This window comes from Xylocopa sonorina, chromosome 5 (assembly GCF_050948175.1).
Source record: "Xylocopa sonorina isolate GNS202 chromosome 5, iyXylSono1_principal, whole genome shotgun sequence".
Lineage (NCBI taxonomy): Eukaryota > Metazoa > Arthropoda > Insecta > Hymenoptera > Apidae > Xylocopa > Xylocopa sonorina.
The window spans coordinates 2382683-2406074 of record NC_135197.1 but is presented as its reverse complement, the minus strand read 5'-3'; the positions used below and the strand labels follow the sequence as shown (position 1 = coordinate 2406074).

The window sequence follows — 23392 nt, the reverse complement described above, 5'->3', positions numbered from 1 at the left end:
GAAGATGTAGAATTGTTGGGAACGATCATTTCATTAATTCTACATAATGATATGAATTATAGGAATATAATTATATAGCCGAACGAATGACGCGCACGTGTCAATTTATTTGAAATTAATACATAATCTGGATCACATTTATTAATGGTCTGCACGGGCAATTATTCGCATGAAATTTTATTCGAAAGCTAGACACCGTAAACGAATTCAGTAAACTGAGACGTTCGGTAACGAGACGCATATATTAATTCAGTAACGCGATATGTATATTAATTAAATTAATTACCCGTGATGTTAACGGATAATAAATGATACTTGTTCCATTTTTGTTGGATGATATCGAATGCCACGAGGGTATTTGATAACATCAAATTATAAATAACGGGTAGAAGAATTCTTTAACAGTACACAAAGTTATTCAGTGTTGGTATCTTAAATTTACCCTTTTGCAAATTAAATTCATCCTTTCCGTTAATCGAATTCACTATTTTGCAAACGAAGTACTTCTACTTAAACATTTTATTCGAAAAACAACCAAATGTATGTTTTCTTGTTGATATAACAACGTTATTTTTTATTTCACAAGGCTCAGGAAGTGCGTGATCTTGTGGGTCAGTCGAGACACACTCTACTTTTTCTACCGCCATGTTCACCAATGCTGAACCCCATCGAACAAGTATTTTCCAAAATCAAATTTTGTGCGAGAAATATGCTAGCTGAAACTTCAAATCGCGAAGATTTAGTAGATATAATTAACAACTCGGTTACTATTGTTACATCTACAAATTGTTATAATTATTACATGAATATATATGTCTAGTTATCAACATCTGCTGCAAAATCATTATAAAGTAAGTTATTTAACTAATTAAACGATCTATATTTGCATTTGTGAATTTTAATTAATTTGTTAATTGCTTTTAAAAAGATATCTGTATCATTTTGAATGAAATGTTTGACTTCTTATTACCTAGTTTACAATTGTTGTTCCTTTAAATAAAATGTTTTAAGTGACAGTACTTCATCTGCAAAAGGATGATTTTGATTTGTAAAAAGGTGAAATTAAAGTGCCAATACCGTATTATGTATGCAGTACATTGAAAAATCGTGTTGTTTGTATCCGTCAAATGAATAAATTTCACGATTAAAATATTATGAATAATATTGCGGTTAAGTACATTTTAAGAGTTGACAATATAAATTTTCTTTAAATAATGGATAGCTTGGAATGGAAAGATTTTCCTGAAATTCCTTTCTTCGACACGAATCCTCGAAGCTCTTAAATAATGCGATTCAAACCGTACGATGTCGTAGAAAAACAGGAAGTCTTAAAGCATACCCAACGTATCGATATGCATCATAATTGAAATTCCTTCGTGGCATTATACGCACTAAGTATATGTCGCAATATGTACGATACAGCAGTATACATATAATATGCATAGTGTTTCTTCAACTAGGATACCAGGAATATCTCGTCGAATGCATAAAAAATTGTTACCATGTGTGGTATTTATAGCTTTCTGCGTAGATTTGCCGCAGGAAAGATTTCAAGATCAACTTAACCTTATTTAACTTAAGAAATATCTTACATTCAATTCATAATACGATAATATTCGATACGAGGACTCTAAAGTGTAATTAAAAGTGAAAACATTGATAAATTATTTGACTTTTCGTTCCATTGCACGATATTGTAAATCTCGATATAATAATTAATTGAAAACAGGCTTCTGAGAGCATTTCAGAATTTCACGGTATCGAATCCTTTTTCAAATACAATCTCGTATGAATAATCTTGCTTACAAATCGTTAATATGCTTCAGATGGAATCTTTTTTTAAAAGTATGGCAATTAAATTTGATTATATTTACTCTGCATCGTAATAGCAATAAAAATGATTGGCATTTCACGGTTGGAATTATTAGTGTTCTGCTCTGAAGTTAGCTAATAAAGGAGATAATCATTGCCAGTATTCTTGAATAGGAATCGGAGATTGCACCTCCTTCGAGAGCAATGGGTATCTTATCTCGTGGAATCTACCCAGAGAGCTTTCTTACAATAGAACTATGCTGGAACGGTCATAGTTGGAAGAGACACGCCGTATTCATTGTTAGAAATTAGAAATTCTGGTACCCTTATGCGGAGAATAGAAAACAGAATTATATATATTATGAATATTTTATAATTTTCAGAGACTGTCGAAGAAAGCAAAATATTTGCTCAATAAATTATCAATATTTTATGAACATCGAATGTACAACTTTCTACTATAAATGTCTCGTTGGAATTAGTCGAGTTACTTAAATTCCAGTTTCTCTTCAGAAATTGATATTGATAAAATACTTTCAAATAAATCGTGTCCATGCAATTAGAAAGCATCCGAGTTACTTCGAATCAGTTTTCAAAATGAAGTCTCGCAGTCAAAATTTCGACGACGCTATCGCAGATCTGGGTGGGGCACCCTTTGCTTTAAGGGAGCACACTTTTTTGACCGTAATCAGGAACGATAACGTGACATCCATCCGAACGAACGTTGCACGTGAAAGCGTTGCTCGAGAAAGTTAACGACCCGTGTTCCGGTATGTCATCAGCGCTGCGTAACTGTTTGATGCACGTTCAGATGCTAATCTGCGAATCTTCCAGTGAAAATTGTTACGAACGCTCGACGTCGAGCCAAACGCGGCGAGTTTCCAACCCTTTCTAGCTTCTTCCATCTAATCGAAGCTGTCCATGTATCTCTTCTCACACGTATATATCGGATATGTTCTTATGTGCACACGCGAATATCAAGGGCACGCGTCCACAGTAGAATCAACGAATTCGATAGAGATACAGCTATTCTGGATTCCGCGACGGCACCAGAACGAGGCTGGCATGAATTTAACTATAAATTTCGATTTACGCGACGGAAGATCATTCGATTTTACTCGACGACCTACATTCGCGATACTCTAACGCGCGTAAGACTGTTGAAATTGGAAAACCGAGCCGCGTATATCTTGATGTTGAAGGGAAGGGGGGCGGTATTGGTGTAATATCGCGTAGCTGTAATCAGAATGAAGTAATCGCGAAGGACATTGCAGTTGCGATGGTTACCTCGACTCTTTTTAGGGTATCTACGTGTCTTAGAAGCGAGTTTCTTTTAGCGAAACGAAAGGGTTTTCGTGTCCAAAGGCGCGCGTGGATCGCGTTGAGGAAATTTTATTTGGTAAGGAAATATTTGTCTAGATTGAAGCATCAGAAGTTTCATGAAACACATTGTGTGCATTTACCCGAGTAAAGTTTGGTTTCTTGACTCGGACGAATATCTGGTTCTCGTTCGAGAAGCTTGAATCAAGAACCAAATATTTACTTGAAAGTGGCCACTGCTTTGAAGAAAATGCAATTTCTTAATTTGAACAGAATTTAAACCTGGTTGCTGGTACGAAAGTTGTAGCCAGTTAGTGTCACTTTTTTAATTCATCGTCGAAAGTCCATAAAATTCGTCGAAAGGTTCTTCTAGGTAAAAACTCATTTACAAATTGCTTTCCCGCGCGCATTGCCGTCACAAGTTGCGTCAGAACGTAACTCTGGACGGTGAACGTGGGAAGGCGAAAGAAAAACGCGAGGATTGATAAAGATGCAGAGGTGGTAGTCGCTTTTCATCGCTGGTACAATAACGCAACGCGGCCGGCGGTGTGACATCAGAGCGTAGGTTTCACCGACTGTAGACGATTGCACTTCCTAACTATGGATCTAACCATTGTTCACACTTTCACCCATCTACCATTTTCCGTATCACTCCTCTCTGAAGCGTGCTCGACGCGTCGCGATATCCGACGAATCGATATTTACGCTCGATAGAGAAACGTCTCTTTGTCCCGTGTTACTCCATAGGACAAGCGTTTCAGCCCGGGCATACGTTACAGAGCGTTCCTCGCGACGGTTGCGATTCTCTCACCCCCTACAGGCACCCCGTTCAGACGCCTTTATCTTCGCACCGGGACCAGGCACGCCTTCGAATTCCTTGAAACAACATCCCTCGTCTTTTACACGTTCCACTGAATAACAATAACCTGAAAGTTCTCCGCCTCTGATAATCGAGTTGTTGCTACCTTCCAAACAATTTTCAAGTAGTCAAGCGTTTCAGATGCCGCGTTAATTAACATTTTCCATCGTATTAGCCCGGTGATGGTAAGATCGGAGCGTCGGAAGTTTCCACGATGAAACAGGCTGACATGGGGAAACAAAGGGTAAAGGGAGCTTCTAGATTAGCGGCGAGGGGGTTGGAATCTTTTGTTCGAGATGAAAAGTCCGGCTGCGATCTCATGCCTCTGTCCTGCGAACCGTTCTGTTACACGTTCAAACCGGATGCCGTCTGTAACTCCTCTCTGTTTTTGATTGAAACGCTCCTTCGACCGCAATTCGCGACCGCTCTAGCCCCGCGCCCGTGTCTATCGAGCCTGCCCGATCCGCTGAACTGATCCGCGGAAATTTAAATTCCTATGGCATTCCAAGCTCGTTCGTTCAACCGTATTATTGGAGGCGAACGTGCCACGCGTCGAGTAGTTCGATACGTCTCGAACCGCGCAACCCTTCCGAAACGAGCTTTTCCTTTACTACGATATAATCGGTACCTATTGATTTTTTGACGAAAGTAATTTCTACTCGAATTTTATTGACAATGCGAAGATTCTAAAAGTAGGCGGCTTTTTTTTTTGCTCAGTTAACAATAGTATATATGTAATAGTAGTGTATACTATTGTATTAATCTGGTTTTATACCGCTTAAACGTAAATATAGATTTTTTTTTTAACAATTGGTGGATTATAAAATAGCGAAAGCTTAGATGTTTCTATTACAATACAACTTGCACACGATAAACTTGTCGAAATACAAGACGTACGAGATAGGTGTTCGATCGGTGTATACAAACGGTCCCCAGCAGGAAGATCGATGAAGCAGTAATCTACTTTTAAAATCTTTCCATTCGGTTTCACTCGTTCGTCCCTGAAATCCCTTTCAGGTCGCGATCCTATAAAACAGCGTTTCCCTGCCTTAGCGTAGTATCGATCGGAAGCACCCCTCCGAGTTATCGACGCGTACCAATAAGTAGTTGTCATAAAAATGAGTGAATCGTTGGCCCGCGAAGTGTTGCGATTCCCCGTAAAATTCCGTTACGAACACACCGTAAAGATCCTCGAGGTGGTAAATAGAAAGAACCGACATAGCTCGCGATATCGTTCATCCTAGAAAAGTTAGGCCAGAAGTTAGCCTGATCTTATGCACTCCCGCTTGATAAACTGGATTATGGTTTCCCCTATCCCGCACCCTTCGCGCTCGTTGCACTTACCGCCCGGTTTGATCTTCCCTTCCATACACTTGTAGGCCTGCGCGATGCTACAGGTCGAGTCAACGATGATGGCCAGCCGAAATTAATCGATATTTATTGATTCTGATTTGAAAAATGTTCTCATTGTGATTTTCAAATTAATTCTTTTGTTTGTGTCGTAGATTTTCCGTTCTGCGTCTTTTAAATGTTTTAACTTGCACTTTAGACTTGTGCTCGATCCATTTGCGATTAAATATGTTTAAATCGAAGACAAGATAGTACGGTTATTTTTAATTCCAAACTTTATTTTTCCCTTCTTTTCTTTCTACAAATCACTGATATAATAAGCTATGGATATACGCGGGGGAAATGGGAATATTTTTGTTTAAATTCGGTGGATCTCTTCTAGCAGAAGCAAATATAAGGTGTTTGAAAACGAGACTTATTATAAAATGTTTTTCATCGAATCAACGAATACAGATAATTCCATACGGCCCTCGTTATTGATTCATCCTGTATAGACGTTATATCCTCCTTCATTGTATCACGTAAACCAGCAGCCCGTCGAAAGTCCTCCACCGACCCCAGCTTTACGGCCTGCGGCCGTCGAGAGCGTCGTTTATCGAAGATGGTAGTAATATACAAGCCTGATACATTTTCAAGCAAAACCGTTCGATAGGACACGCTGAAGTGGTTCGTATTTTTCTCGAACACGTTTTCGATGTTCGCGTTGTTTGATGAACGCGGCCTGCCAGTCGATGCGGCCATTTCGTACGAGCGTCCGCTGATAAAGGGAACCAACGAGTGTCGCCATCTGCCAAGACAATATTTTGCTCCTGATAAGCGTTAATGTCACGTTTCAATAATTTATCAAGAGGTTTACGTCGAACCGTTAATGTTTCTTCTTCGACTTTCTTCCTTTTTCGAGATTTGTTTGATCGTAGCAACCGCTTAAACACTTTCATTTCTGATTTCTTTAAATGTGATGGGTTCAGTTTATTCGCGATTCTATTTATTTACAAATGTATGGAGGCAAACAAGACCAGAAGGCGGTAACAAAAGTTGCCGTAATAATGTAACAGTTCTTCCAAATGATTAATCGATTTAATAAAACTGCAAATTGAAAAGTAAAATAAAGATCGATCGGCGAGTTTCCTATCGAGGATAATAACTTCGGCATCTAATTTTAAACTGGGAACAGAAAGTTCGATTTATCGGCAGTAAGTTCGGAAGCTTAATCAATGCGCGCCTCGAAAACTTACTTTCATTACTCGGCTCGGTTCGTTGTAAAAGAAATTCATTATATGCAAATTATTTGCACCGTTGAACTTCATCGGATCTTACAATTCTTCGTTTGAATCCGTAACGACAATTCACGGAAATCATGTCCATTTGCAACATTTGTTGAATCCGTGGATCTAATATAGAAGAAACTTGGCTTTTCGAGCAAAAGTTTTCAGTAATTTACCAGCTGTCTAATTATTTCACATCGCGCGATTGTGCATTATCAGTAACTTTGACGAGTAAAATAAATTTGATAGATAACGGTAGACTAAAAGGGTATTTAGAATAAGCTTTACGTTGAAGTTTAATGTCGTGAAAATTTGAGTAAAAAAAATTCATGTAAAAAATGAGGAATACCGTTACAATCACTGGGATTATATTTCCGAATTGCATAGAATGGCGGACGTTCTCAAGTTGAAGAAGTTACGACAGCACGGTTGTCGCATCCGCCCGGCTGTTCATCGCGCGCTTCATCCGACATGCAACGCTCTCTCATTTATACAAAGCTACGTAATTCTACGACCTCCATGCTTTGTACCACGAGTACAAGGGAGCATACCAGCGGAGGCATTTACTGCCCTTTGACGGCCCATCCTTTAACGTCATTTCTGCGTTTACGTTCCAGCGAACGGACAAACGAGCATCGCGAAGCAATTTGCCTTTTCTACTGCAATTCTCGTTCCTCGCGCGAGTCGCAAAGAATAAACGATGTCCATTTTCGGCATTAATCTGATTAATTAATGGCGATGATACCGTGTTATAGCTCTAACAATATTTCACGTCATGTGACTGGCTCAATAACTTAAGTGGATCTTACGATAGCGCGGATGTACATCGTACGATGAATCGTACGAGTAGCGATGGGTTTAACACCAATCGAATTGTTTCTAATCTATTCTCATACGTATACTTTCTGTGTTTCACTTATTTTCTCTAATTATTCTTATTACTTTAAAAATAATATTATAAATGTTCACTGTTCTTAAAATACTTTGATATAAAAAGACTGGAAGTAGCCGTGGTATTCGATTAGGGAATTACTCCTCTCGATTTTGCCGTTAGAATCTCGCAAAGTTAGGCAATTACGTACCAGGGGAAATTTCTCGCATAGTTTCGTCTCTATTCATATGCTCAATGAATCGAAGCCTCGCTGTTGTTCAAATTACATTTTTCGGATGTTTCATATCATTCGTTTAATCAAGTTTATTCCGTTTGGTTAGTTTGTGAAGTTATAGTCGCACGGGGTTGATATCGATTGAAAATTTCACGCAATTATTAATTTGCGATAATGAGAAGAGAGATAATCGAGGTTTTTTCCATCCTCAAACTGACAATTGGTATAGTAATTTGTACAAATATTTGTCATGTATTTCTTACATCATTGGTAATTAATTTTCTATTAATCCTCTATGGGCCCATGTTTAGTTTAATATACGTCTTATTGTATAATGCCTCGAAGATAACCAATAACAATATTAATAATAGTTGGCAGCATTAGTAACCGGAAGTATCAAAGTTAATGTGTTCCAAGCTATCTGCAGATATAAGAAAGTTCGACCCTTAGAGGGTTAAGGTTGTCAAAGTTTCAGTTGTTAATAAAAGTTTGTATCCTGTTCCAAAGCATACTCTATTTGGTTTTTCTCGAAAACGTTATCGTTTACAGGAAAAGTAACAAAATGATTAACGAGTACCAAATGTACGGTCAGTAACTTTGATTAATCATTTACCCTAAGAGCATTCGTTTCGTAATACGATGGTCGTATGTTTCAATTTCCTTGGATTATATCCTTTCCTTTTTGTATCTTTCTCCTATTTTTAAAAGAGCATCTTGATCTCTGAAGAATGTAAACAAGATGGAATGGAATCTTCAAGGATCATGCATCACTTGAAGTCTATTAGGTATTGTAAACATCAATTATAGTGGAACGCTATTCAGAGATCGTTATCATACAAGGTAATTGTGTCAGAACGGAATGTCAGATGTCACAATATGGTTTCCTTTGGATGAATATTCGTGGTACGAAAAATATATAGCCCAATAAAATTATATATAATATGTACAAGTTTAAGAGGGTTTGTATTATCGATAAGAAAGCTCAGTCCTTTAGTGGTCTAAAAATTACGGGTCCTGGCATATGGAGATTAATGGTAACTGAAGAAATATATTATAATAAAAGGAAAACATAGAAACCGATTTATATCGGGAGGGATTCGAACTGCCGGGCATTTATATTACGAAGGCTGTAATCTATCGTTTCCATCGTGACATTCTTTGCATAAATCTTTCGTAATACTTTTCTCAGGACTACCAAGTGTTATGGAAAAGCCTTTAAAGGATTTATATTTTCACGTGATACACGTTTCGACAAACGCCGAATCGTCACTTTCATGTATTGACGACTTATATCATTATTGATAAGTATCAGAAAGAGAGTTTGTCAGCAGTTCTTCCTTCTTATTAAAATTTCGAAATTGGAAATTTCATTTTTACGCGTGTATGTAAAATGAAATAATTTATCCAAAACATGGATATTTTATTAGCTGGAATACACGAACCGAAAATACAAACTGTGTTATCGAGAACATTAGAGACCCAATGGTCATGCTACGACGAGTACTTCAGGTTAACGAACGGCTAGTTAAGCCATTCGTTAGCTCCTCGTTGAGCAATCGATCTAAACGATTATTCATCGCTGTTCCATCGATTGCATCGTAGTTTCCATTGCGATGTAGTCGATAATGAAACATTACTATTGTAACGTAAAAGCTATTCTAATCGTGGTACAAGTAAAGCTACATTAAAAAGTGCCGCCAAACGAATAACATTCGAAAAGTTTCGAAAAAATCGAAATATTCCTGATTTTCTTACAAAGCAGTTAATTATTTGACGGTGATACATTTTGATAAGTCGTCGGCTTTCCTTTTCATGTCTAGCTGCATGATTAGTTGTGCACTTGCAGGCTTTCGATGAATGGAGTACGTTCGGTATTCGAGCGACGTTTTATGGTATCGTCGACATGACACCGTAGATTTCGCTAAGAGAACGAAGCCTCGACAAGACTTTGGGTAATCACTCGAAGGTTGCAATGAAATGTGTATTGTTTCGCGAGCCGAAGAATAAATGTTCAGCGTGAGAAGTTCGCGGCCCTTTAACTAAATAATAACGGGTGGAAACCATGCTTAAAATATAGTTGAATGTCTCAAACAAAAGGTTGATACACGTACGTGTGTATGTGTTTTAAAATTAAATATCGAAATTTCTATTCTAATTCAAGTATGTTTACATTACATTATTACTATTAGTCATACTTTTCTATTCTTCGTTCATGGCCAATTTGTTATTATTTAAAGCTTTCTTCCTTATAAAAAGTTGTACGCTTCCCCTGGTCTTGCCAATTATGGTTCTGAAATATTATAGGTTTTTGAAATATTATTATTTGATCAAATCAAAGATGATACAATACATGTAACACATGAATGATTAAACTTACATTTCTTATGGGTATTGGATAGTTGCTAATTCTGATCTAAAACCCAGGTCTACGGTAGCCTTTGTCCTTAGTTAATGGCACTACCACTACTCCTGGGGGTAGTTTTCTTCCATCATTCCCATTTGTCGTGGGTGGTGGATTGTCAGCGCTTCGTTTATGTTGATCCCTATAGTAATAAAAATGAATTAATAATGTTTCGCTACGCCTTCAAAAGAGGTCCTCGAATTAAATTCACAAACGAGCAGATTCATTGAAAGATGTCGAGAAGAAATGCAAACGACTCGATGTTAAAATGAAAAGTTAACATTTAAACATTCGTTCAATGATGAGATTCCTAGAAATGTACAAACCGAAGCGCGTAGTCGCTCGGATACGCCCAGTCGTCAAAAATAGACGAATAATCGGACATTCCGAATTCACCGGACGCCGGAACAAATGGAATTGGGTCGAATTGCGAGCGATAGTTTCGCAAAACCAACGCAATGTAAGCGGCATCCGCAAATGACGAAAGATCCTCGTCGCTGTTCAGCACCCAGTCTTCGTGGAATGCAGTAGTAGTCTCTGTCGTCGCATTTTCCTCTTGGATATTAACGGTGTCGTCAGTCTCGTTCTTGTCGTCCACATGATCGTCCACAGATTGTTCCGGTGTGGTACGATCCTGCCTCTCATCTTCAAGACTTTCGTCACCCCGTTCAGTAGAAGAACCATCCGAATCCCTAGTCTGTTTATCGGTGGTACAGTTGGCCACACTTGGTACATGGCTCGCAGCATTTTGTAACAGCAACCAAAACAGACCGTAATGTTCAATGTTATCATCGTCCGTTTTCATCACCTCGATACTCGTTTCAGTTTCGCGAATTTTTGGTGATTCAACTGGCCACTGTATCATGAAATGTTGCGCCAACGGTGGCTCGAGACCACTTATTAGTTCCATATCTTCGTATAATCGTTTTTCCTGCGAGTCCGATGCGTCTGGTGTGAACGTCGTGGTTTCGTCCTCGTTACCTATCGTCACTTCGGATTCGTGCTCTTCGATCGTCGACAAACCGTTTTCACTTACAAACTTTTCCGTTACGCTACTAATTATATCTACTGGTAAATCGATCTTATTATTCTTGACATTGTTGCGGCGCTCTAAAATTTCTTCCCGCGGGGTCGTCTGAAGCGCGCTCCTTTTCAGAGCATCTTCCGTTTTCGCGGGCTCTTCCTCGATTATACTATCAATCTCGTTGATCACGTTCGAAATTTCTGATCTCAATTCTCCGAGCATGTTCGTCAACTTGATTTCTTCCGATTTAGTAAGATAAGCCTGCGTTATGATGTAGTAAGTGCATGTCACGCACACTAGCAGATTCACGATCAGAATCAGCTTTAACCCTCGTGACGATGGTTTCCAACTGTTGCTTGGATTTGTTGCAGCCTTCTCGCATGGTTCTTCCTCTTTGCGAGCTAATCCTTCCTCCAAGGAAGCCGGATTAATTATTAGCTTTTCTACGGTAATAAAAAGAAAAACAGATATATTAAATTTATATATTAAGATTTGCATTTTAATGATTACGCAAGAAAACATGTTTCGTTTAAGTCGTATTACAAAAACGAACAACAGAATGCATAGACGTAGTTAGTTTCAGCGCCATTCTATTGCGTAGTCAGAAAATCAGTGGATCCGATAACTGCGTAGCATTTGCGGGCCGTTCGATCTATCAGTCAAACACATGACTCAACTTGCATTTTAATGTTTACAATTTTTTGCGCTAATTCTAATTTATTGAGATAAAAGAATGAATTCCCATTTGTATTTACTCTAGGGCGCAAAAAAATTGCGCATAAAGTTCTCGAATAATTACGATGTTTCTCGGCATCTTTTTTTTTGCAATCTTTGTATTCTTTTGCAAATTAATTTATTTGTATTCTTCTGCAAATTAATATATGGAAACGAAAATAGAGAATGAACGAAAAATCGACTACTCACGCGAACTGATGCTCCAGGCTTTCTTCATGGTGGATGATCGGTAACAGACTAATCGTTGAGGATGAAAGAACATTAAATGGTAAACGCAACAGTGTAAATTAACCTCGACCCGGCAAGGTCAGTTTCACGATAATCGTTCTCCTATCAGAAGCCTCGTGGAAAGAGGAAAAATTTATCGATCATTCTAAACGCGTTGCCAATGAGGAAATCTGTTTGTTTCGTTGCATATAACATTTCTGTGCGAAGTAAATTCTCGTTAAAACTGATCATCGCCGGTACAATTGAAGTGAACCTCGAAGCAACGATTAAGTGAGAGTAGGGTTCGAGAACTATCATAATCGTATACGTATGAAAAACAAGAATAAAGAGTAACGATTTAAATTATTGCTGCGTTTAATGTGACATGTTATTAGCGAGATTAATTTGATACCAGAAAGTTTTCCTCTTCATTTCTAAGTATAATAGTATTACTCTCCCACTTCCATTTTATTGCCGAATATCTATCAGTTTTTTGTTTGAAACACCAAATTGAAACACCAAAATTCTTAATCGACTACTGTTTTGGTTCGGGAGTTTGAGTGCGAACGTATCTTAGAGATATCTTAGTTTCCACGTAAGAAAGTACACGTTTCGTAATTTCTCACGAATTTTACGTAACATGTTATTCCCCAACCGCGATAGATGACATTTTATACCGTGTCGTCACGAATAATAATATTTTCTGATGAAAACGCGAACACATTATACCTACTTATCGTCCTAATGCGTTTCTTGTCGTCACTACCGAGACGTGTACGCTATTTTCCGTGAGAAATCACTGGAACGTGTTCCTACCGGGAGACGAAACGTGATATTTCCCGTGAGACAAATTAGAGGATGCTACATTTCGTAACATGCCTCAGCTGATCTCTGCAATTGGATATTCCGGATATTTATCTATCAAATAAATTGTTATTAACTCGGTAATTAATTCGATCAATCATAGAGTATAGTAATTATAAATGAATTCAGTCTCGTATCGTACTCTATATTCGTCTTATCCAACTTGATGCGTGCATCTGTAACATAAATCAAAACTTCTGTTGCGAGTTGGAGTTCTGTCGCTGATTATGGTGGCCCCCACGCTCTACTCGCTAAGAACAGACCCTCTCTGGTGTCGGTACCATTAATACGGTCAGTTTCCATATAATCCATAAATATAAAGACAGCTAATTGGCTGTTCATGTAAGGATAGGTACGATTTATTAAAACTAAAGATATATATGTAAGAAATGTCGGTTGACGAGATGCGTGAGCAACCAAAGAGGGCTATAAACGGATTCGAATGGGCCATGGCGTTGGAGATGCTCTCGAGGCTAATACGAACTATCGAAAAAGTGTTTGAAAAACAGGACTACTTGTACGAATTACTTAACCGGTAATTCTTCTGTAATCTCATTTCCAACTTCTTACAGATATAATTGTACTGAGAAATACAGAATAGTGTGCTAATTTCTTCTCTGTCGAGATCGTCACATCTTATTGGATAACAATCGAACGTCACTCGACCTCGTGACGAAACTCTTACAATTACACTATGTTATATATTGTTCTTTTGCGTTTTAAAATATTAATCAAGTTAATTCATTTATCATTAACGCGATTAATCGTACGACTCAAAGTTCAGAGAAAATTACGCGACATTTCTTTTTAGTAATCGTAGCGTTGCATAAACGTTGCAAAACATACGAATGAACATATTAATATATCGCTTCCTACTTGGTAGCGAAAAAAGCAGTCGTATCAAATAGAAACGAGTGTCGATACGAAAATGTATAAATAGCAGAGCGAGTGTATAGTCGTACGTTCATTGGTTAGATTTCGGAACAAGCATTTTTCATGAACTTAATAAAAATAAAGCGCTACTGATAATTAATTTAGTTACGATTTAACCGAATTTTCGTGTGTACTTGTTAGTTAGACTTCCATTAAAAGCAATGTAGAACGATACAAAGGTAATTAGAATGGGTTGAACTATGGAATGCCGAGAGGATATGGTTAATGAACGGAGTTGAAAACTGCGGTAATATCACGACGATATTTACGTACGCAGATAGCTATGTTCCCTGCTGATACTGCGATACGATTGCGAATTTTCTCAAACTACCTGCAAACTATGTCTCGTGCAGACAATTGTACAACAAATTCATTAGCGCCAGCGAGAATACCGAATCGCGGATAATTGCGTGCACGTTTAGGTTCTTTCGTTCGTTCGGCAATTTGCTAACGAGCGGAAATCTCTCGATTTTGTTTCGATTACATCATTGGACTTTTATTCAAGCGTTTCTAAATAATCGAGGTGATTTATGAACAAAGTAGCGGATCAGATACAATAAATGGACATTTGCACGATACGCCGGACTTATGTAAATCGCATTGTTTTTAACCTTTTCTTCACTACCTTTGGCTTACGATCACTTAGTTGCTGTCAATTTAGTAATAAATGATCGCGGAATTAACGCTCTCGTAATCGAAGTAATTTCGTTAATGTAAGCTCTTGAAAGTTAAAATGCATTACAGAAATTATTAGTATACCTGTCTCACGATCAAATTAATCAGATGTAGATAGTATATCATTTTAATCTCTTTTGGTCGATATTTAAATATGAAAGGTCATTATCCTTTGAAAATATGTGATGCCCTCACTGACCGTCAAATAACTACTAATTGCTCAAAAAAAAGTAACTATTTTTCGAGTTACAATTGGATCTATAATGGGAATGGATTTGATACTGGTTTCTTTTTGCTTTATTAGATTAATTAACGTACTCTAAACTGATCGTTTAGTATTTTTATAGCGATCTTTTTGGTATTAAACCCGTTTCATTCATTCATATTGAAAGTACTGTCTTTATATATAAATGTACTTATATGTAAATATACTTTATATATAAATGTACTGTAAATATATATATATATATATGTAGACTACGTAGTCTACGTATATATATACGTAGACTCTGTCTCCGTCATTTTCAAAGGCAACGAAGACAATGGTATTTAAATAACGCGAGTATAGCGTCATCAAGCATTAAACTTGTTGAAATATACAGCGTACCTTTTATCTCCTGATACCTAAGTACGTATTCATCAAGAGTAATTGCGTTTAGCTGTTTTTTTTTTTTCTTGGTGCCAAGTACGCTTGTAATAAATGTATCTAGAATTGTCTAGACGGTTGGCTGAGTTCACGCTACGATCGAGAGCGAGATAGCTACATCGAAGTGCAGAATTGAACACGCGAGCGATACTTTATTGGAAGACGCATACCGCACGAACAATATTTTTTACGCCACGGCACAATGCTTTCAAGTGACAGGTAGCATTCTACAGTGTGCAGATGCCACGGTGGAGGTATTGAAACGTGCACGCGCGCATTCCAGCCAATTTTATTCAAATTTATTGAAATAGACCAAACGCGCGTTATTACTCTATCTTAACGGTTCGTTTTAACATCGGCAGATCTCTCATTATTGACACATTAAGCTGATGATAACAACGGCACGTTTCGTAATCTGAAATAATATTTTAGTGTTTTTCCATAAATCGAGATATAGTCTTCTTTGTTTAATGCGCTTTCGTTTCTATTTTAGATCAATGCTTGACTTTGCGCGTTCATTTTACGAATTAAACGATTTAAATGCTACCAGCTTTTGTGCTTGCCGTGAAAGAGATTTGATATTACTGTTTATTATTTATTTTTCCAATTTTATTTCACTTTTTTCAATATCAAATATTACAGCGTATTAATTATTGCTGATACCGATAATTGCAGTCAAACGACAGAGAAGCTACATTCCGTTCGAATTTCTGTGATTTCTGTGAATCAGAGAATATTTGTCGTATCGAGTTTTAATTACACGCTCCTGGCACAGGTATTTTGTATGTATACCTTCCAATAAACGTGAAAAAAAGTATCAATTTACCATCAGAAAAAAATTTGTTCACTTTTGGTTTTAATAAGGGTTTCGCGTTGCCATTTAATACATTTCGCTTTATTTACTTATCAATGTGGAACGATGCGTATTTTGTTATCGTATTCACGCTCTGATTGATGTATTTATCAGAGTAGAAAATTGGATCGTAATTCTTATCTTTTGCGAGAAATCAAAATTTTTAATTTTTTTTTTTATTAATTACCAGTACTTCTTTTATATTCAAGATTGAAACGTTCGATGACAGTCGTTTATGTTCATTGAAGAATAAAAGTGTTGTAGTATAAAAATTGATTTTTCACGAAGAGGAATTCAAGCAATGTAACAAACTTGTTTCGTTATTGTTATATAAGCATTTGTAATGCATATCCTCCTTTACTAAAATATTTATCGAAGTTTACCGTGGAGACTTCAGCAGCGATATTAAGCACCGAGAGCTTCATCTCCCTTGAGATATATCCATATAGCTTTGAATATCGAGTTGCGATTTAAACTCTGCTAACTACTCGCCGATTGTTTTAAAATTCAGATTTCTGCTTAATTCTTGATCAAACTCCAAAGCTGCTTTTACGCAATATACGCGTAGAAACATATCGAAGTGCATATATCTCAATTATTCGTATTTCGATCTCGAGCGGTAAATTATTTTTAATTTAATATTTTAATAATATTAAGAGTTATTAAAATTAATAATTAAGAGCCGTTCCATAATACATAACTTCCGTAAAGCATCTACCTTCCTTTGTCGTTTATGTTAAAGCTGGCGTTTTGTGCGTCGAAATAAGCCCTCCATCTGATTCCACAGCTTTTTGCTAACACGATTCCAACAGAAGAATTCGTTCATTGAAAAAGTTCAACTCTTTGGCGGGAACAAAGTTTATAAAGGTTTTCAACCAGGCTCCATTCTTTGTAAATGAATTCAGAAAACGGAATTTTTCATTGGTCAGCGTAATTATAATATAAGAAGTTGAGGAAAATGGAGTAATAACTCGATGGCTCAACGTCTACTGGGCGTATTTATTAGTGTTTCACCCGAAGGTTCGTACAGAAATGCCTTCTTAGGCCATTCGTACTAGCCTCGAGGACATCTTCAACGTCATGGTTTAAATAATAAATTTAAGTAATAAAAAACGCAGATATTCAATAAGTATGAAACACCAGGAAGTAGAATAATTTAATAAGAATGAAACCTATCGATTCAAGCGGGTTTACAACTGTTTATACCTTAGGGCCTAAAACAAAAACACGTGCAGAATTTGCAGAATTGTTCTTATCTCTAAGTATTAACGTCGACAGAAAAACTGTACATATTTCAACTAAGCAAATTAGAGGAACACACCACTTCATTTGTATATATGGACGAAACGATAACAGGAAGAACTCATTAACAATTGATAAAAACCGTTCTATGCTTATAATTCCAGTCTTTTTCAACTAGGGACGGCTTGGCTCGTTAATGGGTTTAAGCGAGAGAACCCCAATATAGACATATTTCCAAGTTAGAAATTCTTTTATTTGTAAAACAATTCGCAACCACTTTCAACAATCAGTTTCAAGTAGATCAAACTTTATCATTTAATATAGTATTACTGTGTCCACAGAATGTAGTACTGTGCGATGTAAAATCCAATTAAATTCCCAATCAAAACTCAATCAAACCAACTCGATTGGAAATTACATCTATACACTAATACTGTACACTTGTAATCACTGTACGGCCGGAACGAAGAAATTCGCGTGAATTTAACCATTACAATTTTTGTAATTCATAACGCATGCAAAGTATTCCATCTTCCATGAATGTTGCATCCGATCCAATTTTTCCCAAGCCATTCTTGCCACCTCCTTATATTTTTACTTTAAGAGCAAAAGCGGGAGGTGTTTGCGAGTGAAATTAATTAATGCCCTTCTTACTCGTCCCGCGGAAAGGCAATTCATTATTACCGCGGTATTCTTCCCTTACTTGCTCTGTTATCAAATGATCGTATTCGAAGTACACGGATACGATTAAATCCGGTTGAGCTATTTTAATCACTTGTATGAGATCGATTCCGTCGGCCCGTGTAAAGTCGCGGGGAGCAGAAGATCGTCCGAATTGGAAGATCGATTGATAAAACGCGAGGGCGCGAATCGGAGTCGCCATTTCATTTCACGGCATTACAATTAGGTTCTTCTCATTATCGCTGAAAGCTTCCGTACTCGCGTGCTCCTCGCTAGCTCGCTACGTTAATAAGCCGGTGACCCATTCGCTGATATCGACCGCGTGGAAAACATTGCCAGGTGAACGAAGGTGAACTCGCTAATTAGAGGGAACAGGGCTACGGCTCTCGTTGCCAACGTTTTTATCCGATTCCGAACTTATTCTTCGAGATAAAGTTAACAATGTACTTCAATTGGCACTTGTCGTTTGGTTGAACAGTGTTGTACTAATTGCTGCAATGGTTGTTTCATCTTCACCGTCACGCGAGTAATATATACTCGGTGACCAATGAAATTGCAATGCTCCAATAAACCCTTGATTCTCTTGAAGCGTACAATTTCTAAATCAAGGAGTGTGGTTCTTTAAAGTTAGAATTTCTTAGAAGGAGGATGATAAATAACTGACCCAGTGTAATAATGCTTAATGGATAATTTCATTATTCTTCGGTAGTATGGTCAATTTTCGCTCACGGACGTAATGTTCCTTTCTGCAATATACAGTTCGGCGTTTAAAGACAGATATTTCAATGGTTACGATGTTTGGTCAGATAAGAAGCGATTTTTCCCGTTTGCTCTGGCATTGCCACCCCCAGCCCTCACTACTTACGTGAAACTGCAAACTACAAACAGCCGTCGGCGGTGGGTTTAATTAAAATCTCCCAACTACGAGCAGCGTCTAGAGCACCCATTGCTCGGCTGGCTGTCCTCTCCTCTCATCCTCCTTTCCGCGTTACAATTCTTGGCAGTGACGTCCGTTGGCAACTGGCCAAGATCAACCGGTCCACGATACGACCGTAAGAGAGAGGGCGCGCATCCGGTCGAGATAACGCAATTAAGACTTTCACTTTGAAATCTCGCGACGGCTTCACCCCTCGCGAGCCTGCGACGTCTTTAATTTTAACCATCATTCCCAATGGACTGAACAAAACTCCTCAGTTTCGTTCTTCATTGTCAGCACGACTCGCGAGATGCTTTTCGAAGCTTAACAAGATTTCCTCTGAATTTATTTCGAATCTCTACGCTTACCGTATGATTGACCGTCGCTGCGTACCATTGTTGCATGGCGCTACTTTCAATCGGTACGCGATGGAATGTCTGGAACCGAGTGTGCGTAAGAGTTATGTTTAAAGTGTAATGGAATCAGTTCTGCAAGAGTTAGCTGATAGGCGTATTTTAATAACAACAAGTCGTCTTTCGTACTTCTGCATGGCTGTCTTCTTCTGCACCTGCTGCTTTGCATTTCATTTTTAAATGCCATAGATTCTTAACATATATTGGGAGATAATGACTTTTAATAGTATTTGTGATATCTATGTGTCGAATATGTCGTACAATACGTGCTTTTCAGCTTAACGATCCTCGATTAATGCGTTCTACGTGCTCGTTCATTTAAAGGGTAGTTTCATTATTTACTAATGAGGTATCTTTGAAATTTCTCTGTTCTTTCTAAATTAATGGCAGGCTGCAGTAAGAAAAGTATGCTTTTCAATTACGTATGGAAATTGTAAATAAACATTCAAGTTACTATTGATTTGTAAGGAATTAACTCCCCTTCAATCGATTGTGATAAAAATTAGAACGAAGAAGTAGTAGAAAGGGGTGAATTTTTATGACAAACCTTACCGAATGTTTTTGTTACGTGTTTAAGAAAAAGAAGCATAATTGTATGTCGTTTTAAAAAGCAAATATAAACTCGGAGATAATAATTTTCGCGTACAGTGGAACAATAGAAATGATAATCGTAGAAGGGACGGAATTTTTAGTCGAAGGCGCATACACCCTGGTTAACTTTGAAAATACAGGGCCACTTTATGCTAGAAGATTCATTGTTCACCGCAACTCGAGTAACCTACAAGCTTAAGTCGTGTATTATGCCGGACTACTGGGAAGACGCCATATAAATGCACCGGAAGGTCGCTCCTCCCTGTCAGACCGCATCCTGTCCGTGGTCTGGGGTGGTTGTCGTGTCGCGTGTCACTACGTCTTAAACAATTCCATTGTACGCGTGGAAATCTGTGCTCGCCCTGGACGAAGACGCTCGCTGTTGCCAGCGTCACTCTTTTTCTGTGTCTGTACAACCCTTGCTCGATTTCAGCCGTCCGTTAACTTCGTTACCAACTTTCCTTTCGAATTGTCATACCTACAAATATTATTTTTAAGTAATCTTAGTTTCTCCTGAACCTTTAAATAGCCCTACTTTATTCGCATTTCGTCAATCTTCATCTTGTCACGCGCACCTTACAAACTTATGATTCTCGTTTTAAAGAATAAAGTATTATTCTCTGCGAAACGTCGATCAATCTCGAGGAGCAGAACCAGGTACCTCTATGCTCGAGGGGATATCTTTCATCTTGTCCTTGAGAAAGTTCGATTATTTCGGTTCTGTAATTAATATATTTGAGAAATTAAACACGTTATTGTTACGTAACTTGATTAAGCTCGACGAAGTTCATTGATTAAATTTTGCTGAACGCTCGCATTCTAGTAGCTATCTCTTTTTAAACATATCACAGCTGCCAAACTTTTTTTACATATTTACGTATATTAATTCTTAATGAAAACGGCCGATCGCTGATAGTACACGCATAGCTGGCCGACCGTTACAGTGTTAACCTTTCCTGAATGACGCATCAGGCTGACCGTACGGTAGGTCAGGCATTAATATGTATTATATAGCGTCTTCGTGCAACTCTTTGAGAGAGTGATACAGCCTTGAAGAATTCGATAAAGAAAAAGAACGGATACTGTGATGAAAGTAAGAGAGAGGGAGAGAGAAAGAAACGTGCAACAAGAATCGAGATCCGGCATTTGCAATCAATTATATTATAAGGAACTTCGGTTTCTTTGATTTTTATTCTATTTTTATGAAAATACATCGATACGTTAGTGAAACGTTATTATTAATCTGAAAGTCGTACAATTTTAATCGAAAATATAATATGTCCCAACAAACATGTATTAGCTGCGTATAAAAACATTTTCAAGAATTTACGCATCCTTTGTACGTAACGTTCGAAGCTGAAAATGCAGCAATTCGCCAAAACGAAGCAAAAACGTAGAGCACAACTCGTGTTAAATTAACCCGTCGCTCGTATTTTCATAATCAGAACGCATTTCGAAATCAATTCTCTAAACTTGCTTTCGTTGCTTTCATAGTCGACTCACGCGTGATATAAATGCACGTACATATAAACCCGTACCCTCGCTTTTCTGCAGCTAAATAGCTACGAAACTAACGCTGCACTTAACAACGAAACAACTTTAAGCTAACGCTGGTCTAATACGATTGCACACTCCGAAACTATCTCTCGTGGACCAGTGTCCTAAACTATCTCCCAACAAACTTACGACCCTTCACATTTGATAGATTTAACCGTCCTATTGGACTCCATATTATTTGCGACGCCTGTGAAGTACAATTTGCATTAAATTGGCCATAAAATTTCGCGAGGAACAATTACCGATTAACTGTAGAAAGGAGGAACAATTAAAGGACGCATAGAATATGCAAAAGTTTAAAAATGTATAAACAAGAATAAACGTACCGTTATCCTTTCAGAATACCAACGTGTTTGCATTTCAGTCACTTGGATCGTACATAAAAAATAATATTCCACAAGTACACTCGATACATGATATAGGAACAAAGCACAACATATGACATGAATTATTACTCGCATATTGGCCAATTAAATAAATGCTAATTAATTGTTTGTTTCATCTAAAACGAAGAGATGAAAAGTAGCAGGAAAATCATGAAGCTTGTATAATATTTCAATCAATGAATCGCTGCAATTTTATCGTTTGTATTTTACGATATGAAATAATTTCAGAGCCACCGAAAGCAAAACAAAAGATTGTTCGACAGAGAATATAAATTGGACACGTCTCACACAAGCAACGACTACTTGCCTTTACCTATTATCCAACCGGTCTCCTTTGTATCTGCCTTCATTTCGCCAGCACCTTTTTTGCTCGACACCCTCGCGTGATACGCACACGGGCTTCTGTTAGCTTGGTACGATAGAGCATAAAACAAAAATTAATGGCGTGAACAAAGAAGACGGTAGAGTGCGAGAGTGTACTGGTTAAATTTAGGTCGCCTGCATATGCAAGCTTTGGAGTTGGGTTAATACATCCAATGTAGGATATTCTAATTTCTTTCTAGATATGTAGAATTCTTTCACACGCGGAAATTTTAAAATATTTTAAAATACTCTGAACGACAAGCGATTGGTAGATAAAAGGGATGTTAACTTAAGGGTAGTTTTAGTATGCTTTATTAAGCTGTTGAACGATAAGTGCGTTTTTACATTCAATCGTAAAAATGGCGATTACGACGCTACTGATATTTATATTAAAGTATCCTATAAGTTTCTTTCCTTTGCTTGATATGAAATGAATACACGATATTTATTGTTTAAGGTTGATTTATCGCGTTGATATGTATGAACCGTTCTGTTCTATCACCTTTTCCTATCTCTCAGAAAGTCTCATTTTATTTCGCTTGCGGATTGGAACTGTTCGTCACGGAAAGAATTTTTTAATGACAGGATCAAGTAGTAGTCGGATGGAGCAAGATCTGAGGAGTATGGAGGATGCGATAGAACCGTCCCAATGTAACATCGATTCGCCAATTCTAGCCGTTCTTCTGCTATGATGGCTTTTAATTTATCCGGCTGATTGCAGTATTTTGCAGATTTGGTGGTTTTATCTCGAGGAAGGAGCTCGCAGTAGACTACACCTTTCTAGTCCTACCAAATGGACGAAAGAACTTTCTTCGAATGAAGTCCAGGCTTCTCGACAGTTGAAGGTCTATTATCGTTAAACTAAGTGCATTTTTAATGCACATTTTGAATACAAAATCCAAGTCTCGTCGCCAGTGACAAACCTCTTTAGGAAAAGATCTCTCTCATGGTGCTGAAAGAGCAAATCGTACATAGAAACGCGATTCGTAAGGCTAGTCTCCGTCAATAGGTGTAGAAACCAAACTCCAGATCGATTAACTGCTGATTAAGCTTTGCGGATCTCTAACTAGCGGTCAAGGAGTAAGGTAACGCAGACCGTCGATCGTTGGCGTCACCCTGTCTGCAAATACGCAACGCTGGGCCTGAATGCCGTCGAAGGAGGAATGACAAGGCGCCTTTGAAGGGCGCAACGA

At 37.8% G+C, this 23392-nt stretch overlaps 2 protein-coding genes across 2 annotated transcripts in view; one reads left to right on the top strand and one right to left on the bottom strand.

The window, feature by feature from the left end:
* Invadolysin (leishmanolysin-like peptidase, invadolysin) overlaps positions 1 to 23392 on the top strand; it is a 188405-nt gene that overhangs the window by 28449 nt on the left and 136564 nt on the right. The gene's annotated exons all lie outside the window — the stretch shown is intronic.
* Positions 10090 to 12371, bottom strand: LOC143423644 (uncharacterized). Its single transcript, XM_076895129.1, has 3 exons — positions 12062 to 12371; positions 10440 to 11580; positions 10090 to 10255 (listed from the first exon to the last, which is right to left on the bottom strand). The coding sequence occupies exons 1-3, from the start codon at positions 12132 to 12134 to the stop codon at positions 10126 to 10128; spliced, it is 1344 nt and encodes a 447-aa protein (XP_076751244.1). The 5' UTR covers positions 12135 to 12371; the 3' UTR covers positions 10090 to 10125.

Excerpts from the sequence above, each read along its gene's own strand:
- LOC143423644 (XM_076895129.1), bottom strand. The coding sequence starts at position 12,134 with ATGTTCTTTCATCCTCAACGATTAGTCTGTTACCGATCATCCACCATG. Across the intron at positions 11,581-12,061 it reads AGCCTGGAGCATCAGTTCGC|AAAAGCTAATAATTAATCCG; the intron begins GTGAGTAGTCGA and ends TTATTACCGTAG. Across the intron at positions 10,256-10,439 it reads CCGAGCGACTACGCGCTTCG|GGATCAACATAAACGAAGCG; the intron begins GTTTGTACATTT and ends TTATTACTATAG.